This window comes from Bos grunniens, chromosome 19 (genome assembly GCF_055505025.1).
Source record: "Bos grunniens cultivar Pamir isolate PY7600 chromosome 19, Bosgru_T2T1.0, whole genome shotgun sequence".
Lineage (NCBI taxonomy): Eukaryota > Metazoa > Chordata > Mammalia > Artiodactyla > Bovidae > Bos > Bos grunniens.
In genome coordinates this window covers 40,127,829-40,145,195 of record NC_141183.1, presented here as the reverse complement: position 1 = coordinate 40,145,195, position 17,367 = coordinate 40,127,829, and the positions used below count along the sequence as shown (strand labels likewise).

General features: G+C 60.3%; 1 protein-coding gene across 6 annotated transcripts; it reads right to left on the bottom strand.

Moving 5' to 3' along the window:
* Window positions 1–538: 538 nt before the first annotated feature.
* MNT (MAX network transcriptional repressor) lies at window positions 539–17,001 on the bottom strand. Of its 6 annotated transcripts, none has more exons than XM_086359730.1 (6): window positions 16,391–17,001; window positions 10,213–10,792; window positions 9,631–9,672; window positions 9,371–9,482; window positions 4,193–4,385; window positions 539–4,059 (listed from the first exon to the last, which is right to left on the bottom strand). In XM_086359730.1, the coding sequence occupies exons 1-6, from the start codon at window positions 16,461–16,463 to the stop codon at window positions 3,302–3,304; spliced, it is 1,758 nt and encodes a 585-aa protein (XP_086215856.1). In that variant the 5' UTR covers window positions 16,464–17,001; the 3' UTR covers window positions 539–3,301. The 6 variants fall into 6 exon arrangements, with proteins under 6 accessions (XP_086215856.1, XP_086215859.1, XP_086215860.1 ...); XM_086359733.1 differs by lacking the exon at window positions 16,391–17,001 and adding an exon at window positions 15,068–15,333; XM_086359734.1 differs by lacking the exon at window positions 16,391–17,001 and adding an exon at window positions 12,818–12,935.
* Between the last annotated feature and the right edge of the window lie 366 nt (window positions 17,002–17,367).

Genomic DNA, 17,367 nt, shown 5'->3' with positions numbered 1-17,367 from the left:
CCTGTGCACAGACCCTCCAGCTTTTGTGCTGGAACTTTCTGGAGCGTGGGATTCCCCAGCTCCGGGACAGGGACAGGCCCAGGGGCAGGGTGGCACGTGCTTGGGGACAGCTCTGCACCAGCTGACATAGGACTGCCGCTCCAGACAGGCCCTGGCTGGTCACGTGACCTTAACAAGGCACTCAGCCACCCTCAAACCTGTTTCCTTATCTGCTAGCTGTTGGTCTGTTTACTTCACCGAGCTGTTAAGAGATGAAACAAGATAGTGTTTGTGAAAAATGGTTTGAGGAAGTATAAAGTACTGCACAAGTATGAGGAAGACCAGCGCTGCAGGTCTCAGAGCCTGTTGGGGATGGAGCCTAAGGGATTAGAACGGGAAGGTCCCTTGTCTTTGCAAAACCCACCAGCCTGGAATCTACCAGACCCCAACCCCTCTACAGGAAAAAGATGCCGCCGCTTCTTGCTGGGGCTCTTTCCCTCAAGGTCTCTGCCTCCTTTTGCAACAGAACGACCCAGATGCTGCAGGTGGCAGCTCCGTCTCGGGTTTCAGTGCAGGTTTATTTCAATTTTATATTTTATTCCAGGCAAGTGCTTATTACATGGATAGTATTCATGTCTCAATACCTAATGTCTTGGAGCATGAACAGCCACTAGAATACAGTTCCATAGTAAAAATACAATATGTACAAAATTAGGGTTTTTGTAGTTTTTTGTTTTTGTTTTTTTTTTTCCCACACAGCAGATGTATCCAAACACATAAAAATCTCTACAGTCTGGGGTCGCTACAATTTATATTTCAGGAAACGGAGACACAGTGACCAAGTCCTCACTGTAAACAAGGGCCACCTCTTCGTGGGGGTGGGGGGTGGGGGTGGGACTCAGGGGTGGGGAGAAGAAGCTGTTCCTGGAGAGGGCAGGGGTTATGGTGACCCCCTAATTCCCCTCCAGGAATTCCCTGCCCTTCTTTGGCCCCCCTAGGAACCAACCTCCCGCTCTCCCCGAGGTAAAGACTCCCAGCCAGTGAGCCACTCTGAACATCAAAAAGTAAAACACGCATGAGAGGTAAGATGTGTGTGTGTGTGTGTGTGTGCGCACGCGCGTGCACACACGTGCGTCCCCCAGGCTGGAAGGGCTAGGGAGGGGAGGGGCAGGCAGTCCCATGGGGTGAGGACAGATGTGGTCCCCACAGCGCTCAGAGGGGAGAGGCCCAAGGAAGGGCTGGGTGGCGGCTGCCCTCTCGGGCACACAGCATCACAGCGTTCACGAACAACGACAAAAACAACAGCAACAACACCCATCGTCACCAATCTGGACATAGTCATTCGGCACTAGATTCTGAGGCCCCCCACTGCGGCGGTGGGGGCGGGGAGGGACGGGGCGGCGGGCGGATGAGGTATCTGTGCATGCCCTAGGGGCGACTGGCTAACAGAACAGTTTCAAGGTGAGCAGGCCTGAGAGGAGGGCAGCTTGCCAGTGCTTCTGTTCCTGGGGGCCAGGCCTGCCCTTCTCTCTCTGCTCTTTCCAATGTCATCACACCAGGAAGAGTAAAACCAGCTCCCCCCCAAACAGGGTGATAGTGGCGGCGGCTGCAGGTGCAGAAAGGCAGCAAGCTTGTGAGCCGGGAGCTGCATTTGGGTGGGGGGCAGGGAACAGCGTCACCTCCTAGAAACCTCTGAAGTATCCCTAAGTCTCCCACCCTGGGAGACAAGAAACAGTCTCCAGGGAGGTTTTCAGGACCAGAAACTGAAAGGGAGTTCCGAGGTGGCTCAATCTACTCAAGACCTCTGTCGGCCTCCTCTGTGAACCATGGAACCACCCCCCTGCCCCGCCCCAACCTATCATTGCAAACTTCACACCCAGGATCACTGGCTCCCCCACCTCCACACACTCTGAAAGGCCACTGGTGAGTGTGTCCAGGTGGGGAGCCGAGTGTGCACGTGTGTAACTGAGTGTGTCTGACACAAGGCCACTTGAAATAAATACCCACATAAAAAGAGCAGCCAAAGCAGTCTGCTGAGGCGAAGGCATGGAGAGCAGTGGCCCTCGCACACAGGCCCCCTCGCTCCTCCCCACCCCAAGCTCAGCCCTGCCCGCAGCCCTATCAGGAAGGCGGTGGCACACAGCAGCGCCCCCTGGGGGAGGGCACATGCAGAACAGCCCGCTGGAGACAGCAGGGGTTCAAAGCAAAGAAAGATGAGCCCAGGGAAGGGGAAGCTGGGGCAGAAGCAACAGTTTTCCGTGGCCTGGCCATGCTCCCTCCCCACAGGTCCCCAGGGCCAAGCCCCTGGACTGTAACCTCCTGATTACCTCACCCACATGGCGCCAGGGTCCTGCAACCCAGACCAGACGCTGGTCCCGTCTCCCAGGCAGCAGGAGGCGTCCAGGCGCACTCATCCCTCCAGGGAGTGCAGAGCACGGAGCAGAGCCCAGGCCTCCTCTCTATCTTCTGGAAGCCAAAGTCAAGTCCAGGGATGGGGACAGGGTCCAGCACACCCTCCTCTCAGGCCAGACCCAGCTGGAGGTCAGCAGGGTGGCTGGGGGAGATAGTCAAGCCCCTCCTCCCTCCCCTCCATCTGCCCTCCTGAAGTCAAGAGCCCAGTGGTAGGGCAGTTGCGGGGGCTTGGAAACTTGGCAAGGGCTTGGGTTTGGTTTACTACTGGTAGAGAACTCTCTTAACTAGCTTGTTATGATCAATCACAATGACTGCAACCAGCCTGTGAGAGCCCCAGGCCGGGGCACTCACCTGTCTGGAGGGACGCCACACACTCCCCAGTCCCTTTGGATATCAGGGCCAACTCGCTTGAGTCCTGCTTCCCCACGTCCCCCTCCAGAACCCTGGAAGGAGAAGGCTGAGGCTCGGGAGGGGAGGGCCCGGGTGCCCAGCCATCTCACCAGACAGAGCGATAGCAGCAGCAGCAGCAGCACAGGAAGGTGGGCAGGGCGGGGGAGGCGGAAGAACACGACGTCCACATCGCACTGGTGTCAGGGGATGGGTGGGGGACGGGAATGGGAACGGCCCTGGAGCGGGCACCAGGCCAGACAGGTGGCACGTGGGCCAGAGCGTCTCTCATCACTGTCAAGTCCTAGTGCAGCGGGGTGACCCCCTGCCCTGTGCCCAGCTCCTTGAGCCCCCTCCCTCCCCTGGCTCAGAGTCTCTGCACCCCCTTCCCCTAGGAGGCCTGGGGGTGGGTATGGGTAGGGCGGGCCTGGACCTGGCTGGAATGTGTGGAGCTGGTGGGTGGGAGAGTGGGGGACAGGTCTCCCTCCCTGCCCCCGCTGGGGGCCTCTGAGTGGCCTCATCCTCAAGCCAGCTTGAGTGTGCTGACCGGAAAGGAGGGCATGGTGACCATGGTCACAGGGTTAAGCACTGTCTGGCCCACCAACTGGGGGTGGTGCACCACTTGAGCCCCCACAGCTGGCTTTGCCATGACTGTGGCTGGGGGCCCCAGCCCGGCTGTGCCATTCACTTGCTGGTGTGAGAGGGTGTGGGCGATGTGACTCACGGCCACTGGCTGGCTCACTGCCACGGGCTGCGGGTACAGGGGCAGCTGGGAGCCAAGGTGGGCCACGTGGTTGAGGGTGGCAGGGTGCACCGTGATGTGGCTGATGGGGGGCGTGGCCGGTGCCAGCTGCACGGCAGGGCTGGGGGCCGAGGGCGCGATGTGGGCGATGTGCTTGCCCCCCGGCCCCTGGAGAACGTGGTTCACAGTCTGGATGACTGAGGCGTGGGTGGTGGCAGTGTGGGCGATGACTGTGGAGCCGCCCCCGGCCGCGGCCACGAGATGGGCCGGGGCGGGCACCAGCGTTTGGGCCGGGGCCGCTGGTGGGGGTGGAGGGACCGGCAGAGGTGTCTTCTGCTGTGGCGGGGGCTGCTGCCCAGGGAGGTGGGCAGGAGACAGGGCCACAGGCTGGGCGTGCGGGTGTGGGTGTGGAGGCAGAGGCGCGGGGGCCGTGCTGGGCGGTGGCTTCGGCAGCTCCGGGTGGGGGCGATGGCTCAGCTTATGTGGGCCCAGGCCAGCCTGGTCCTCCTCCATGTCCTCGTCTATGTTGTCCTCACCCTCTGTGGAGGGACACGCGGGGAGGGACCGGTCAGGAGGGCTGGGGAATGAGAGCCTGGAGAAGCAGATGCCCCCGGGGCTCTGGGGATGTCACAGGGCCAAGGGTGGGGGCAGCGTGGGGTGGGCGGGGCTCACCAGAAGCGGTGGAGGTGGAGGCCTGGTCGTCCTCGGGCTGGCCCGTCTGCCGGAGCACGCGGTCGATCTCCAGCACGTCCATCCACTGGCTCAGCTCGTGCTTGAGCTCCGCCAGCCGCTGCTGCGTGGCAATCTTCTCCCGCGCCAGCCGCTCCATCTCATGCTCATATTCTTTCTCTTTCCTCTTCAGGGACTGGAGAACAGGGCAAGTAACAGCAGGGTACCCTGAGCAGGAGCCACAGAGCCCATGGTGCCACCAACATCTCCTTCACCCACCCTCACCTGCGCATCGGGGGCCCAGGCTGCCAGGGAGCTGCGGGAAACCACACCTGCCTCTCGGTCCATGGCTCCACCTAAGGAGGCCCAGCATCTGGGGACAGGCTGTGAGCTCACAAGCAGGTGCAGATTCAGGCCAGTCCCTCCCCTACCCCTACATGATTCTGTCCTGAGGGGCTCTGTTGCCTCTTGCCCCATCCACCCTCCTGGGAGTATCTCCTTCCATTCTGCTGAGAAGGGGAGAAAGGGTAGGAGACTTCTCAGGCAGTGCCCAAGGCCTGCACCGCCATTCACACCATCCTGCCGCTATGGATGTGGATACCACGAGCTACCCTCCATGGAACCCGTTCCTCAAGGATCCCCAGACGATCCTGCCCTTTGTCCCTTCATTATTCACTCGTCTCCTTAATTTCAACGCTCTTGCAGGACGGCCAGCAGATTCTGAGACCCCTACCTCACCTCCTTGACCACCTCCATCTCCTCCTGAACAGCTGCTGACTTGCGCACATCCTCCCCACGGTGCCCACCTGCACCGCCTCGCACGCCGCTCTATTCCCACACTCCCCAGGCCCCGGGATGTGGCCTTCCTTCCCCTCCTGGACCTGAGCAGCCTCAGCTACTGAGAAACAGCTCTTAGGAGGACAGCACCTCGGCCTCCATCTGAGCCCCCCTGGAGAAGCCCCTCCCCGCTTGACGCTGAGGCCATCCCGTCACTCAGAACACTGGAGGGCGCTCCTTGTCTGCCACCCGATCTCCCCTTCCACGCCTCCAGGGCCACGGGCCGCCTCTCCTCTCGGGGCTGACCCTCCCGGGGCACACTCCCCCATGAGAAGGGTCCCCAGTTTCCCTTCGTCCAATGCTTGTTAGCAGCTCTGGAAGGCCAGCTCCTATTCTGTTCCTCAACTCCCTTCTGCACCGTCTTTCCTTGTTTTCTGTGACCTCCTGTCTGAAACTTTATTAAACTAACACATCTTAAATCCCGCAGGCCTCCCCGTGGCCAGCTTTTCCTTGGCCCAGGCATGTCATGACCGCAGGGTCCAACAGACGACGTGGACAATCCTGACCTCCCGAGCTTCTAGTCGCCGAGGCTTGCCAGTCCTGGCCAGGTGTAGGCCCCCATGTGTCTCCCTCCTCACCCCTTCAGGTCTCGTCCGCTGGAGCTCCTCCACAGCCCAGCCCCCTCTCACGTCCTCCGGGTACACCAGCCTGCTCTCAGGCTCGCTCGTCTTAGGAGTGGCACCCCACACCGCACCGCTCCCCCTAACCCCAAGCGTTCAATGAGACTGTCAGCCTTAATGAGACTGACACTGGCTCACATGACCCCCTAAGTACTTCCAGTTTTGTTTTTCCATCTCAACACACGCTCTCCCAGTCCAACCCTGTGAGAGGAGTACACACTGTTCTATGGTTAGCTTACATCCCGACACTGCGGGTGGCCAGGACACAGCCATGTGACCTCTTGGCCAAGCACCTGTGAGGACCGGAGGGTGCTAGTCCCCACATCTACCCTGTCTATCCCCATCATCACAGGAGAATCAGTCTCTCATGAGACTTGAGCTTCCCCTGACTCCATTTCCTTTGGGCAGTCTTGCAACAGCCTTTCCCAACTGTTCACCTGAACTCCTGGGCACGCAGGTCTTCAGCTCCACACATGGACTAGGCCCAGCTTCCCCACGCTCCCTCCCGAGCCCCATGTTCCTTGCATTCCTGACCTCACTGGTCAGAGACACCTCAAGCCATTAGTGCCTGTGACACGTAACCCAGACACGGCCATACTGTGCACTGTCCTGAAAGCCGACAGCTTTACACTTTTTACACTTTTTGCCAGTCCCAGGCCACAATCAGCCCCCTCTATCACCCTGGCTTCGAGATTAACCTGCCTCCCCCACCAACATTTCTGCCAGAAAGCTCCCCCATTGCCCCACTCCCCCCACGCACACCCGGCTTCTCCCTGAGAGGCCAGTGGTAGACAGGCCATCAGAAGGGGCCACGGTGATCACGAGGTGTGGGGTGAGTCAGCTCTCAGGCCTGTCCTGAACTCTATGCACTAGCGGGGCCGGCTGACTGCCAGCTCAGAGACAATTAATCAGGAGCCAAAACCCCCACTCCTCACCTAGTCCAGGTCTCCACAGGTATAGACATCCCTGGAAAGTTTTCCCAAGGTCTAACTTTTGTCCCTATTGTTTCATTTTAAGCCCATTTCCTTTCTAAGAAGACTGGATGTGTTGTTTGGTACCTGCCTACCCTACTTCCTGTTTCTGTCCACTTCTCTGAGAACTTTCTTCAAATCCTTTACCTCCAAGGCACTGTGGCTCTGGCTGGGGGCTACAGCCTTCCCAAAGCTTCCTCCCTCAGCACACAACAAAAGTCCTCAGTCTCCACCCTCTCTGTGGTCTCTCTGGTACCCACTTCCAACTCCCATCTCAGCATAGCAACCCTCCTGACCACGTTCAACTTCCAAAATGCATCTTCCTCCCTCCTACTGGAAAAACTCTGGCCTGTGCTGGGCTCTCTGCCCGGCACTTGTCTTGGTCACCCTGGCCTTCAGGTCCCAGCTTAAAGGCCCTTTCCTCAGTAGCAACTTCCCCAAGTCCCCCGAACACATGCTGTGACCCCTGTCCTGACTATGCCCTTGGAGCAGATTCCTCTGCTTGGTTATTTTATAATCTGCAGCAAGACCAAACCTAAAGACAGAGTTCTGCACTTTTTCCCTTGCTCCCCACTTATTATCGGCCCAATCAGACACAGGGCTGTCCAAAACAACCTGAATGAGTGAACGAATAAATGAAGTTGGAGATTTATGGAGAACCTTGTTAAGTTTCCCAGCATTTCTGCTTCTGTTGCCAGCCCCAGGACAAGTATCTTTTACGGACAGCTAGGGGCCACCTTGCTTCCCACTCAGGCCAGGCCCGTATCCCAAATCTGCTGGTTTTACTGAGTCTTTTATTTCTCATGTACTTTCAAATCCACCGTCTTGCAATCAAGGCTTTCTGCCCTAAGTACTTCTATACAGGGAGGAACGCACCGTTCCATCCTTCTTCCTTCTCAACAATTGCTGCTGCTGCTGCTAAGTCGCTTCAGTCGTGTCCAACTCTGTGCGACCCCACAGACGCAGCCTACCAAGCTCCTCTGTCCATGGGATTTGCCAGGCAACAGTACTGGAGTGGGATGCCATCGCCTTCTCCCAACAATTGCTATTAAGTTACTATTTACAAATGACCAATTCTCACGTCCTTACCACAAAGATATTATTACTTTTTCCCACTTTAGCATCATCGCAGTACAAGAGGAAACCGATATTCACAGAAAATGTCGCAGAATTTAGACAGGAATTTGCTCCCAGGCTACATGATTTCCTGTAGCTGAAGGAGTAGCAACTTAAGTCTCCAGCCCGAGTTCTGCAGAAACATCCCAGAAAACACCCTCCCGGAGACCCTCTGAAACTCGACGCTGGGCCCCCTCTCCGCTTCCCCCCCCCCGCTTCCCCCCGCCCCCCCTTCCCCCCGCCCGGCCACCAACGAGGCCCCGCCCCTCCCGGAGCACGCGCGCACCCACGCGGACCCGGCTTTGCTGCGTCACTCCCCGCTGGCCGCACCCTCCCTCCGAGCGCAGGAGTCCCGCCCCCTGCCCAGCCCCGCCAATCCGCGGACCCGGACCCGCCCCTCCCGTGCCGGGAAGCGGCCTGGAGTTGCGCCAGCCCCTCCCCCTTGCCCGGAGGGCGGGCGGAAGGGCGCGCGTTCGCGGGAGGCCGAGAGGGAGCTGCCGGCTGGGAGTAGTCCCGAGGCTGCGCCTCCGCCCGCCTCCGCCCGCCTCCTTCGACAAGTCAGGCTCCGGTTACCTCAGGGCTGTGACCCCGCAGTCGAGGCCGGGGGAGGGCTGGCCCACCGGAGCCGTGACGCTGCCCATCCCCTCAGCTTCCCTAGGGAGCCGACTGGGAGACCCCGAAGCTGCCCCCGCAGTCCGGGAGGCCTAAATCCCTCCCACTCCTCAACGGCTACCTCCCGGCTCCGCGGCAGCCGAGCGTGGCCGCCTGCCCCACCCCCACAGCCTCCTTCCCGGCACACGGAACCCTCGGCGGGTTTCCAGGGAAACCAAACTCGGGCCGTCATGGCAACGGTCTTATCTGTCGGGCACCCCCCCTTCCCCGTACAGCCCAGAGGAGCCAGTGCCCAAAGGCAGGGGACACACGGCAAGGAGGGCGCCTTGAAAAAGGGCTTCTTTTAAATCCTGGGGGAGGCAGAACGTAAGGTTTTAGGTTCGGTGACCCCCAGGGCTACTCGTCATCCAGAGTGCTGCATTTCCCCTTCCCCAAGGTTTAATCCTCAAAGTCGGGAGATGGCATCTACGTGTGCTCACTGCAAGGATCTTGATCCTTTTGAGCTAAAAGTCCGGGGCGCGCGGTGGGGTGGGGCGTATTTCATGGGTTCCACTGTGGTAAGCGAGCCACGCCCAGCACCCCCCCACCCCCCAAGATAGAGTCTGGGGCCGAATCCGGTTCCCGCCCAGCACTGCGGGGGCGATGGAGGCACCGGTTGCCCTACGTCCTTCCCATTCGCCGGGCAGTAGCGCGCGGCAGGCGGTAAGGCGGGGCGGATTCCGGGCTGACACCGAGTCGCGGGGGCCGTGCAGATGGCAGGGCTCCGTAAGGCCGCCCGGCGGGGGAGGGGAGCCGAGCGCCAGCGCCGCGCTCCCCCGCGCACGCGCGCCGGTCACGCCGCCTCCACCCGGGTGGGGAGCCCCACTGACGTCAGCTGGGCCATGTGCTCGGCGCCCGCGTGGAGGCGGGCGGGGCCGCATGGGGGGGGAGGCGGGGCGTGCGGGGAGGCGGGGCGTGCAGGCAGCCTGCGCGGCGGCGGTCTCCCGCCCTTCTCTGGGCCTTGCTTCTCCCCCCAGCCCGCATACCTGAATGTACCGCAGCGCCGTCCGCAACACGCTCAGATTCGATGTCTTCTTGTCGTCCACGTTGGGGATGTTGCGCTTCAGGGTCTCAAAGCATTCCTTGAGATGGGCCCTCCTGGGGAAAGGGAGCAGGGCCGGTCAGCCAGCGTCAGGGGCGGGAGGGAAGGTCCAAGGAGAGCTTGGGGACCAAGGATGGGACCTTCCGGGTAGCTGGCGGGGGCGGGCTCAGAGTCACAAGCTCACACACACACACACACACACACCTGTTCTTCTCCAGCTTGTTGTGGACTTCTCTGGTTCCGATTCTGAAATCCAGACAGACAGGGAGCTCAGGGAGGAGGGCCCAATTAGGTGGCCTTCCCACCCCCTGCCCCCACCCTCCCCAAATGCCACAGGCTTTTTGTCCCTGACATTCTCTCCCTAGGGGAGCAGCGATGAAAACTGTTGGCCCTGTGTCCTGGTGCATACACCCTCTGGAGGGCACAGGTAGGCTCATAATTCACAACCCCTTCATATTCCACCCAACCCGTGCACCTGTGAAGGGCTCCTGGGATTGGGAGAAATAGCCAGTGGACCCTAGCCCTCACCCAGGAAGTCCAAAGGCCTGGTGATTCCATCAGACCCAACCTTGGAAGGGGTCAGAGAAGCCTAAGAACAACAGAGGGCAATGACCATTCCCCACTCCCCAGGGTGGGATGGTCCCAGCACAGTGAGAACATATCCAGATATAGGAGGGTGCAGCTCTGACAGGCTAGCTGGGAGGGCACTTTCTCTTGCACACACAGCCCCAGCTGTGGGCAGTTCTCTCCATCCCACCAGCCCCGACTCTGCCACACCTCACTCACCCCCCAGGCCTCTTCTTCTGTTCGCTGGATTTGACTTCTTCAGCAGGTGCCAGCTTCAGGGTTCCAAGCGTGGATGGAGGTGGCTGTGGGGGAGCCAGCTGGGGCTGGACTCCAGGGTGTGGCGCAATAGTCAGGATGGGGGTGGGCAGGGGCTGCAAGGGCTTGGGGCTGCCAGTGGGCGGAACAGTGGCTTTGGAGTCCGGCAGTAGAGGAGCAGGAGTGGGCACCTGCGGCCTGGTGGGAAGGGGGGCAGGCTCCTTAATGCTGAGTCCAGGGGTGCTGACCAGGGCTGGCTGGCGAGGCGCCAGGGGCAGAGGCTGGGCCGTGGGGGGTAGTGGCGGGGGTGGGGGCAGAGGCTGAGGGGAGTTGGTCACTACTGGAATAGGAATGACAGTCAGTGGGGTTGGGGTGGCCAGTGGTGGCGGGGGTGCTGGCGGAGGGGCTGGCGGTGACAGAGGCAAAGGCGGTGCCTCAGTGCGGGGCTCCTCCACCGGCATGGTGTGGGCCAGCCGGGCCAGGCTGTTGGCCTTCTTCTGCTCTTGCTCCCGCTCCCGCTCCAGGCGAAGCCTTTCCTGTTCCTCTGCACAGAGAGAACACAGTGGTCTCTCAGCAGGGCCTGCTGTCCTGGGCGCCCCAGCTCCCCTTGTCCTCCCAACTGTAACCCATCCTGACCCCATGCCAGGGACCACCCAGTGACAGCACAAATACATACACTCATCCACACCCAGCCAGGCACAGGGCACAGCAGTGAACAAATAAAACAGACTCCTGATCCTTGCTGTTGAGGAGCTCATAGACCAGGGGAGGAGGGGCATAGGACAAACCACAGGATTAACAACCCAGGTTGTGGGAAGAGAGGGGCTATGGAAGGACAGAGCAGAAGCTGTCAGTGAGCGTGCGGGAGGAGGCCTGGCACACTGCAGGTTGAAGTGTTAAGCAGGTGATGGGCAGGGGCAACAAGGCTGAGGAGAGGGAGTGGTAGATGAGGTTGGGAGAGGCCAGTCCACAAGTGATCTCACAGGAGAAGAGAAAGTGCAAGTCACTCAGTCGTGTCTGACTCTTTGCAACTCTATGGACTATACAGTCCACGGAATTCTCCAGGCCAGAATACTGGAGTAGGTAGCCTTTGCCTTCTCCAAGGTATCTTCCCAACCCAGGGATTGAACCCAGGTCTCCTGCACTGCAGGCAGATTCTTTACCAGCTGAGCCATGAGGGAAGCCCAAGAATACTGGTATGGGTGGCCGATCCCTTCTCCAGCGGATATTCCTGACCCAGGAATCGAACCGGGGTCTCCTCCATTGCAGGTGGATTCTTTACCAACTGAGCTATCAAGGAAGCCCCACAGGAGAAGAGAAGAGGCAGTCAAATCCTAGATTCTGGGGAGCTACCTTCTAGAGGGCAGGCATTACCTTCATTTCACAGATGAGACAGATTAGCTTTAAGAGGCAAAATGATTTGTTGAGGGTCATACTGCAAATAAACACACACACACCCCCTACACCCATGTGTCTCACAAGAGCCCTACACTGCAAGCAGGGAGGGGACATCGCCTTCAGCCCACACATGAGACAACAAGGCCTGGGACTCAGGACTGCCAGGCTAGGTCCCAAAGCCTGTTTCCTCAATCGCGGTTTATACCCCAAATGCTCCTGGTCTTTCTCTGCCCTTGGTTGTGCTGGAACTTATTCCACCACCACCAGCAGGAGACTAGAAAGGGAAGAGGCAAGCAGAAAGGAAAGCAGGTAACGGGTTGAACAAGGCAAAGAGTTCCAACAACCTTGCACGCCTCAGTTCAGCATCTCTACTGAAAGCCCCACCATAAGGGGAGGCCTGCTCAGCGGTGGGCGGAGAACAGGGCCAAGGGAGAAGCCCCTCCTGATTGAGATGCCCCTCTCCATCCCCACCCTGCCCCATCCCCTCCCAGGCCCCACCATTCCAGTTCCCTGGCTATAGGCTGGGGCCAGGGAGCAGGCCAGCCCTCCCCTCCTGCCCCATTCACCACACTGCTGACTAACAGAGCTGACAGCACAAAGCGGACACGCCCCAAACACACCACCACCCACAAGGGGTGGGGCTGGGGGGGCAAGGCTGGCCAAGTGCCCCTGTAGGAGAGGACAGCATCACCCTCTCCACAGGTCTTTGGGCCAGGGACCCCAGAAAACATGCAGCCTCGGGGCCCTTTGGCCAATCAACCACTGGTGTGTGTGCCAGGCCTGCTCAGAGCCCCTCCTCCTGCCGAGAAGAAGAGGTGCAGGAGGAAGTAGGGGGAAGTGTTCTGAGAGGGGAAGCGCTCAGTGGTTTCCCAGCAGCCAGCATTCAAGGGCTGGAGTCAGCAAGCACAGCCTCTTCCGTGTCTCCCCCGGCCCCTCAGGAAGGGAAGCTGCCCGGCCTGCTGCTTTACAGCCACCAGCACTGGCTTCCTTTGCGGCCCTGGAGAAAACCCACCCTCTGCGCTCCCCTTTCCACACTGGGAAAGAAACCTGCTGAGTTCAGTCAAGGAGACCTTCTCAGGCCCAGCCCAGGACACCCCGAGTGCACTCCGCACCTCCCCAGACCCCAACCCCAAGACAAGGTCCCGGAGCTCGAAGCCCAACACAGCCCTACCTCCATTCCTTTGAGCCAGGACCTGGGCTTTCACTGGCCTCGGGGCAAGTGTGCCCCTCTCCCACAAGCAGGGCGACAGACAGGGCCTCAGGCCCCGAGGTCAGGGGCTCTGGGGACCCAGGATGGAGGCAAACCTCAGGGTCTCCGTATTCCCTTTCTTGTATTCCCCATGTATAAAGGCAACTCCAAAGCTCCACCAGAAGATGGCACCCTCCTTCTCATATATCCTCTCTCTTCGGGAGCCAGGCAGGTGCCAGGCTCACAGGTGCCAGGAAGGGCCCAGGTGAATGGCCAAGATCTATCACACCTGGATCAGCATGAAAAAGCTTAACTGACGCTGAAGAGGGTGGCAGTCCAGGCCAGATCCAGCCCACTAAAGCCTCCTGTCTCCTCCTGGCCGGTTCTGACCCATCCCTGCCCAGTATGGTCCCTTCTCCTGTGCACTGGGAAGAGGGAAACAGAGCGTGCGGAGCAAATGAGTGTCAGCAATATGAGTTTAAGCTCCTAAATACTGCTGCACCCTCTTCTCACTCCCATACATGCACACACATACTCTGGCACCTTCCCCGGGCTCTGCCCAGAAGCTGCCCCCAGAGAACTGAGCACCACCCTTCTGGGTGACCCGGGTGCCAAGGCTACAGCCCCCAATGAAGAGTACAGGCTTTGTGCTTTCCCCGAAGCCACTGTGGCCCAGGACCTCAGCCGGCACACAGCTGGGGCCAGAGGAGACCGTATCAGGGGCCTCCCAATGTTCAGGGGGGTTCTCCCCTTCTACATGTAATAGGGACAGTGGTGCACAAGGCAGGCACAGGGTGGGACTAGCTCAGAAGAGGGTCTCATTTGAGTCAACTTCTCTGATTGACAGCAATGACCAGGCCTTCATGCTGGCCACCAGGATGGCCTCGCCCTCCCCTTTCCCCTCGTGTACCAACATGAAGGTGCACACACATCCTTGGACTCATCACGTGAACAGAGTGGCTGGTCTAGGTCAGAAAACAGTCACTTGAGGCTTGAAGTTGAATGGGGGCCCAGACAAAAGGATCCCTGTTCAGGGCTGCCCATCAGGTACACACTCCCCAGAAAGCAGTTCTGGTCAGCAAGCTCCGCAGCAGCACCCCCACTTCTCTTCCATTTCTCACCACCCCGACTTAGAGAACAAAACCTCTAGTAGGAGCAAAAAATGAATTCTAGAGATTAGGCTGCTGCAGCCAAATCAAGCTATCTGTACATGAGTTTTGGGAGTAAATCTGGCTTTCCAGCATCCATCCATCCATCCCCTAAGACCTCCTGCTCCACCAACAAGAAGCCTTAACTGCCTGCCTCTAGTTCTCACCACCTGGGGGAGGGGCAGCGCGCTACAACTTCTTAGTGGAGAGCCATACCCAGGTTCCTTCCAAGTGTTGCAGACGTCATCCTTGTGATTCTTACTCTCAGCTCTGGACTGACTAATTTCAGAAAGGGTGGCAGACACTGACAGTGAGCGTTTACTCCCCTCCCTTACACGGCCAACCAGTCTGCGGGGTAAGTGAAGGTGAAGTGAGTGTTCCTTTGGTCAATCCTGCCGCCTCTAGCACAGTGGGCGGTACACAGTGGGGACACAATAGGGACTCCTGAACTGCATTGTGGATGGCGGTAGCAGGTGACTCAATCTCTCCAAATCTTGTGCACGCTCCTCCCCGAGCCGCGCTGGTCCCGCACGCAGGACAATCTCGGTCACCACCTGCACTGTCCACCGCCTAACCCTGATCTGGACCTCGAAGAAAGGGGGAGGGGCGCGTGAGCCGACGTCCTGACCCCTCAGTTCCGAAAACCCAAGCGTTCTCAGTCTCGCGTATCTCAAGTGACTCTTGACCTTGAGAGGCCGGACGAACCGACTCGGCCAGCCGGCAGACCCGCGGCTCCCCCGCCCGTGGCCTGCTGCTACTCCCCCCGCCCGCAGCGGCGGCGGTACACGCTGCAGGCGCGCGCGCGCACACAACACACACTACTACCTCCTGCATGACTCATCATTGAAGCAACAATAGGCAGAAAGGAAAGGAGGGCGAAGCACTCTCTCCACCACAATCCACCCGACCGGGGGCTGGGGGTAGGGCTGGAGGGGGCAGCAGTCCCCGGATACTGCACACACGCTGCCGATCCAGGTCTGCGACCCTCGCAGCAGTCCGGAAAACGGAGGTCTTCCCCTGACCCCTATTTCTGCAGCACCCTGAAGCTGGGGCCACCAACAAGGGCGCGTGGAGATAAGGGCACCTGAAATCTCCGTCTCCCCGCTTCGAGAGAACACCAAAGTTTGCCCCTTCTTGCCCGGCTCATTTCACATCGCGGTCAGGGGTGCTGCCAGGGGGTCCTGGTGAGAACGTTCTGGGCGGGTGGGGTTAGTGGGAGCATGTGAGCTCTATATATCCCGTCGCTCGGCGATTCTGAGGGTTTCCCTCGCCCCAGGAGCAAAAACGGGAGGCCGGGGCGAGAACCGACAGGTGAGCTCGGCTCCTCCCACGTAGGGCAAAGGCTCTACCAGGCAGATGCCCAGCGGCCAGAGCCAGGGCCCAACCCGGCGCAAGGCCCCTCGTCAGCCCCGCCCAGGCCCCGCCCCCAGCCGAGCGCTAGGCTGCGGGGAGGGGCTGGGCCGCGCTGTCCCCAGCGGGAGTGTCCCCCGTGCACGTGGTCGGGGGCGGGGCCGGTCCACGTCACCACCCGGTGTAACCAACGGGCTTGGAACGCAGGCACACGCAACATTCCAGCCGAGAGCGGGTTTGGAACGCGTAGACACGCCACATTCCACACCGGCTAAAGTGGGGCGCAGTAAGAGGGGCCCGGGGTCTGCCCCCGGCGACCTGCTGGCCGTCTCGCAGATGTCCAGTGAGCCCGGCTCTCACCCAAACCCATGTCGCGCGACCCAGCCCAGCTTTGGGAGGCGGGGTCAGGCGGGGCTGGCCAGGATCATAAGACACGCGATGTCATTTCATTCTGCAAAGGCCGCCTCCGCCCCAAGAGGCGCGTAGATCTGCCGGGAGCGCCCCCCGCACCCTCCCCACAGGGCCAGGGAAGCCGGGGAGCTGCTCCGCGTAGAGTAATTCCACCCCCCACTCCGTTACACACACGCCGACTCGTGTGCACTAGACACTCGCCCGTGTACACGTCCGTCCATCCGCTCTCATCGAGGTTCGCATCACACATATCCCCGTGCATACACGCACACTCGCGCTGGTCTACCACCCCCACGCAACACCATTCCTCACCCCACCCCCCCGGCTCGCACATCTTCATCCCTACCGAGGGCACAGCTGGCCCACAGCAAAAGAGACCCCCATGAAAGGTGCACAAGAGGTGGTAGGCAGTTGGGGTGGCGCCTACAGGAGTCGGGTCCCTCGCTGCATGTTAATGAATTCATTAATTAATTTCACTGCCCACAACACTCCTCCCCGGGCGGCGGCTCGCGCGCGGATCTTTGCACTGCTCGGCTTCGCGGGCCGCCCGGGAGCGGGTACCGCGCGCGGTTTCGCGTAGGCTCGGGGACCGGGGTCGCTCGCCTCCCTTTCCCTGGTGCCCCAGGGGCCCAGCCCGGCCGCTCACCACGTGCTCTCTGTTGTTGCTGTGCTTGCCATTCCAGGAAGCGGGCCGCCTCCAGTAGCGTCTCTATGCTCATCGCGCCGAGAGCTGCCGGGGGCGCGCCGGGGCCGAGACTGCGGCCCGCGAGCCGGGCACAGGTCAGGCTGGCGGGCAGGCAGGAGGGAGGGATCAGCTCCGGGGGGCGTCAGGACTGGGCGGCGCAGCGCACTCCGCAGGGAAGAACGGGGGAGCACAGGAAGAAAAATCAATGTCTCCCCAGATATTTGCAAAATGTAATTTGCAAATTTAAAAAAATCTGATGCAAAAAAAAAAAAAAGGCGGCACTGCCTCCCTCCTTCCCCTCCCTCTCTTCCTCCCTTCTGATGCCTCCCGCCCCGCGGCCCCCAGGAGTCCCGCCGACAAGAAAAGGCTTTGCAACAAGATGGCGAGGAGGCACAGACACACACAACAAGGGAAGGAGCCGCGCTGCCCCCGGCCGCCGCCCCCGCTACTACACCGGGGCCGCAGCCAAAGCCCGGACCGGAGCCCCCGCCCGTAGGGCCCCGGCGTCTCAAGAAGGGAGGGGCGGGGCCCGGGCGGCCTGGCCCCGCCCACTCGAGACCGCGCGCGCACACGTGGCCTGGGTGGGGGCGGGAGAAGCTCCAGCCGGGTTCGCGCCCTGCATTTCCGCTCTCCCGCCTCGCCCCGCCCCGATTGCAAGCCACAAGTTGAGCAACGGCTGCGTGTTAGGGTCATTCACAACGAATTTGTCCTGCTGGAGGTAAAGAAGGGTGAAAAATTCAGGACTTAAGTTTAGCTCAAATAATATTCCAGGTCAGGGAAACCTAGGTTGGTAAAGACTGGCCTGACCCCTGGGTCTCCGCTTTCTACCTACACGTGACCTAATTCCTGCAACCATCCTGCTGTCGCAATTCCCCCGGGATCCGCCCCTGGGCGGAGCTGACGGCTGGAGGCTGCCAGAGAACCCGCGAAGGGAGCGG

Bases quoted from the DNA above. Each gene is read 5' to 3' on its own strand.
- MNT (XM_086359730.1), bottom strand. From the start codon at position 16,463: ATGAGCATAGAGACGCTACTGGAGGCGGCCCGCTTCCTGGAATGGCAA. The intron at 10,793-16,390 runs GTGAGCGGCCGG...CTCTCTGTGCAG, and splicing joins GCAACAACAGAGAGCACGTG to AGGAACAGGAAAGGCTTCGC. The intron at 4,386-9,370 runs GTATGCGGGCTG...CCTGTTCTCCAG, and splicing joins CGGCGCTGCGGTACATTCAG to TCCCTGAAGAGGAAAGAGAA.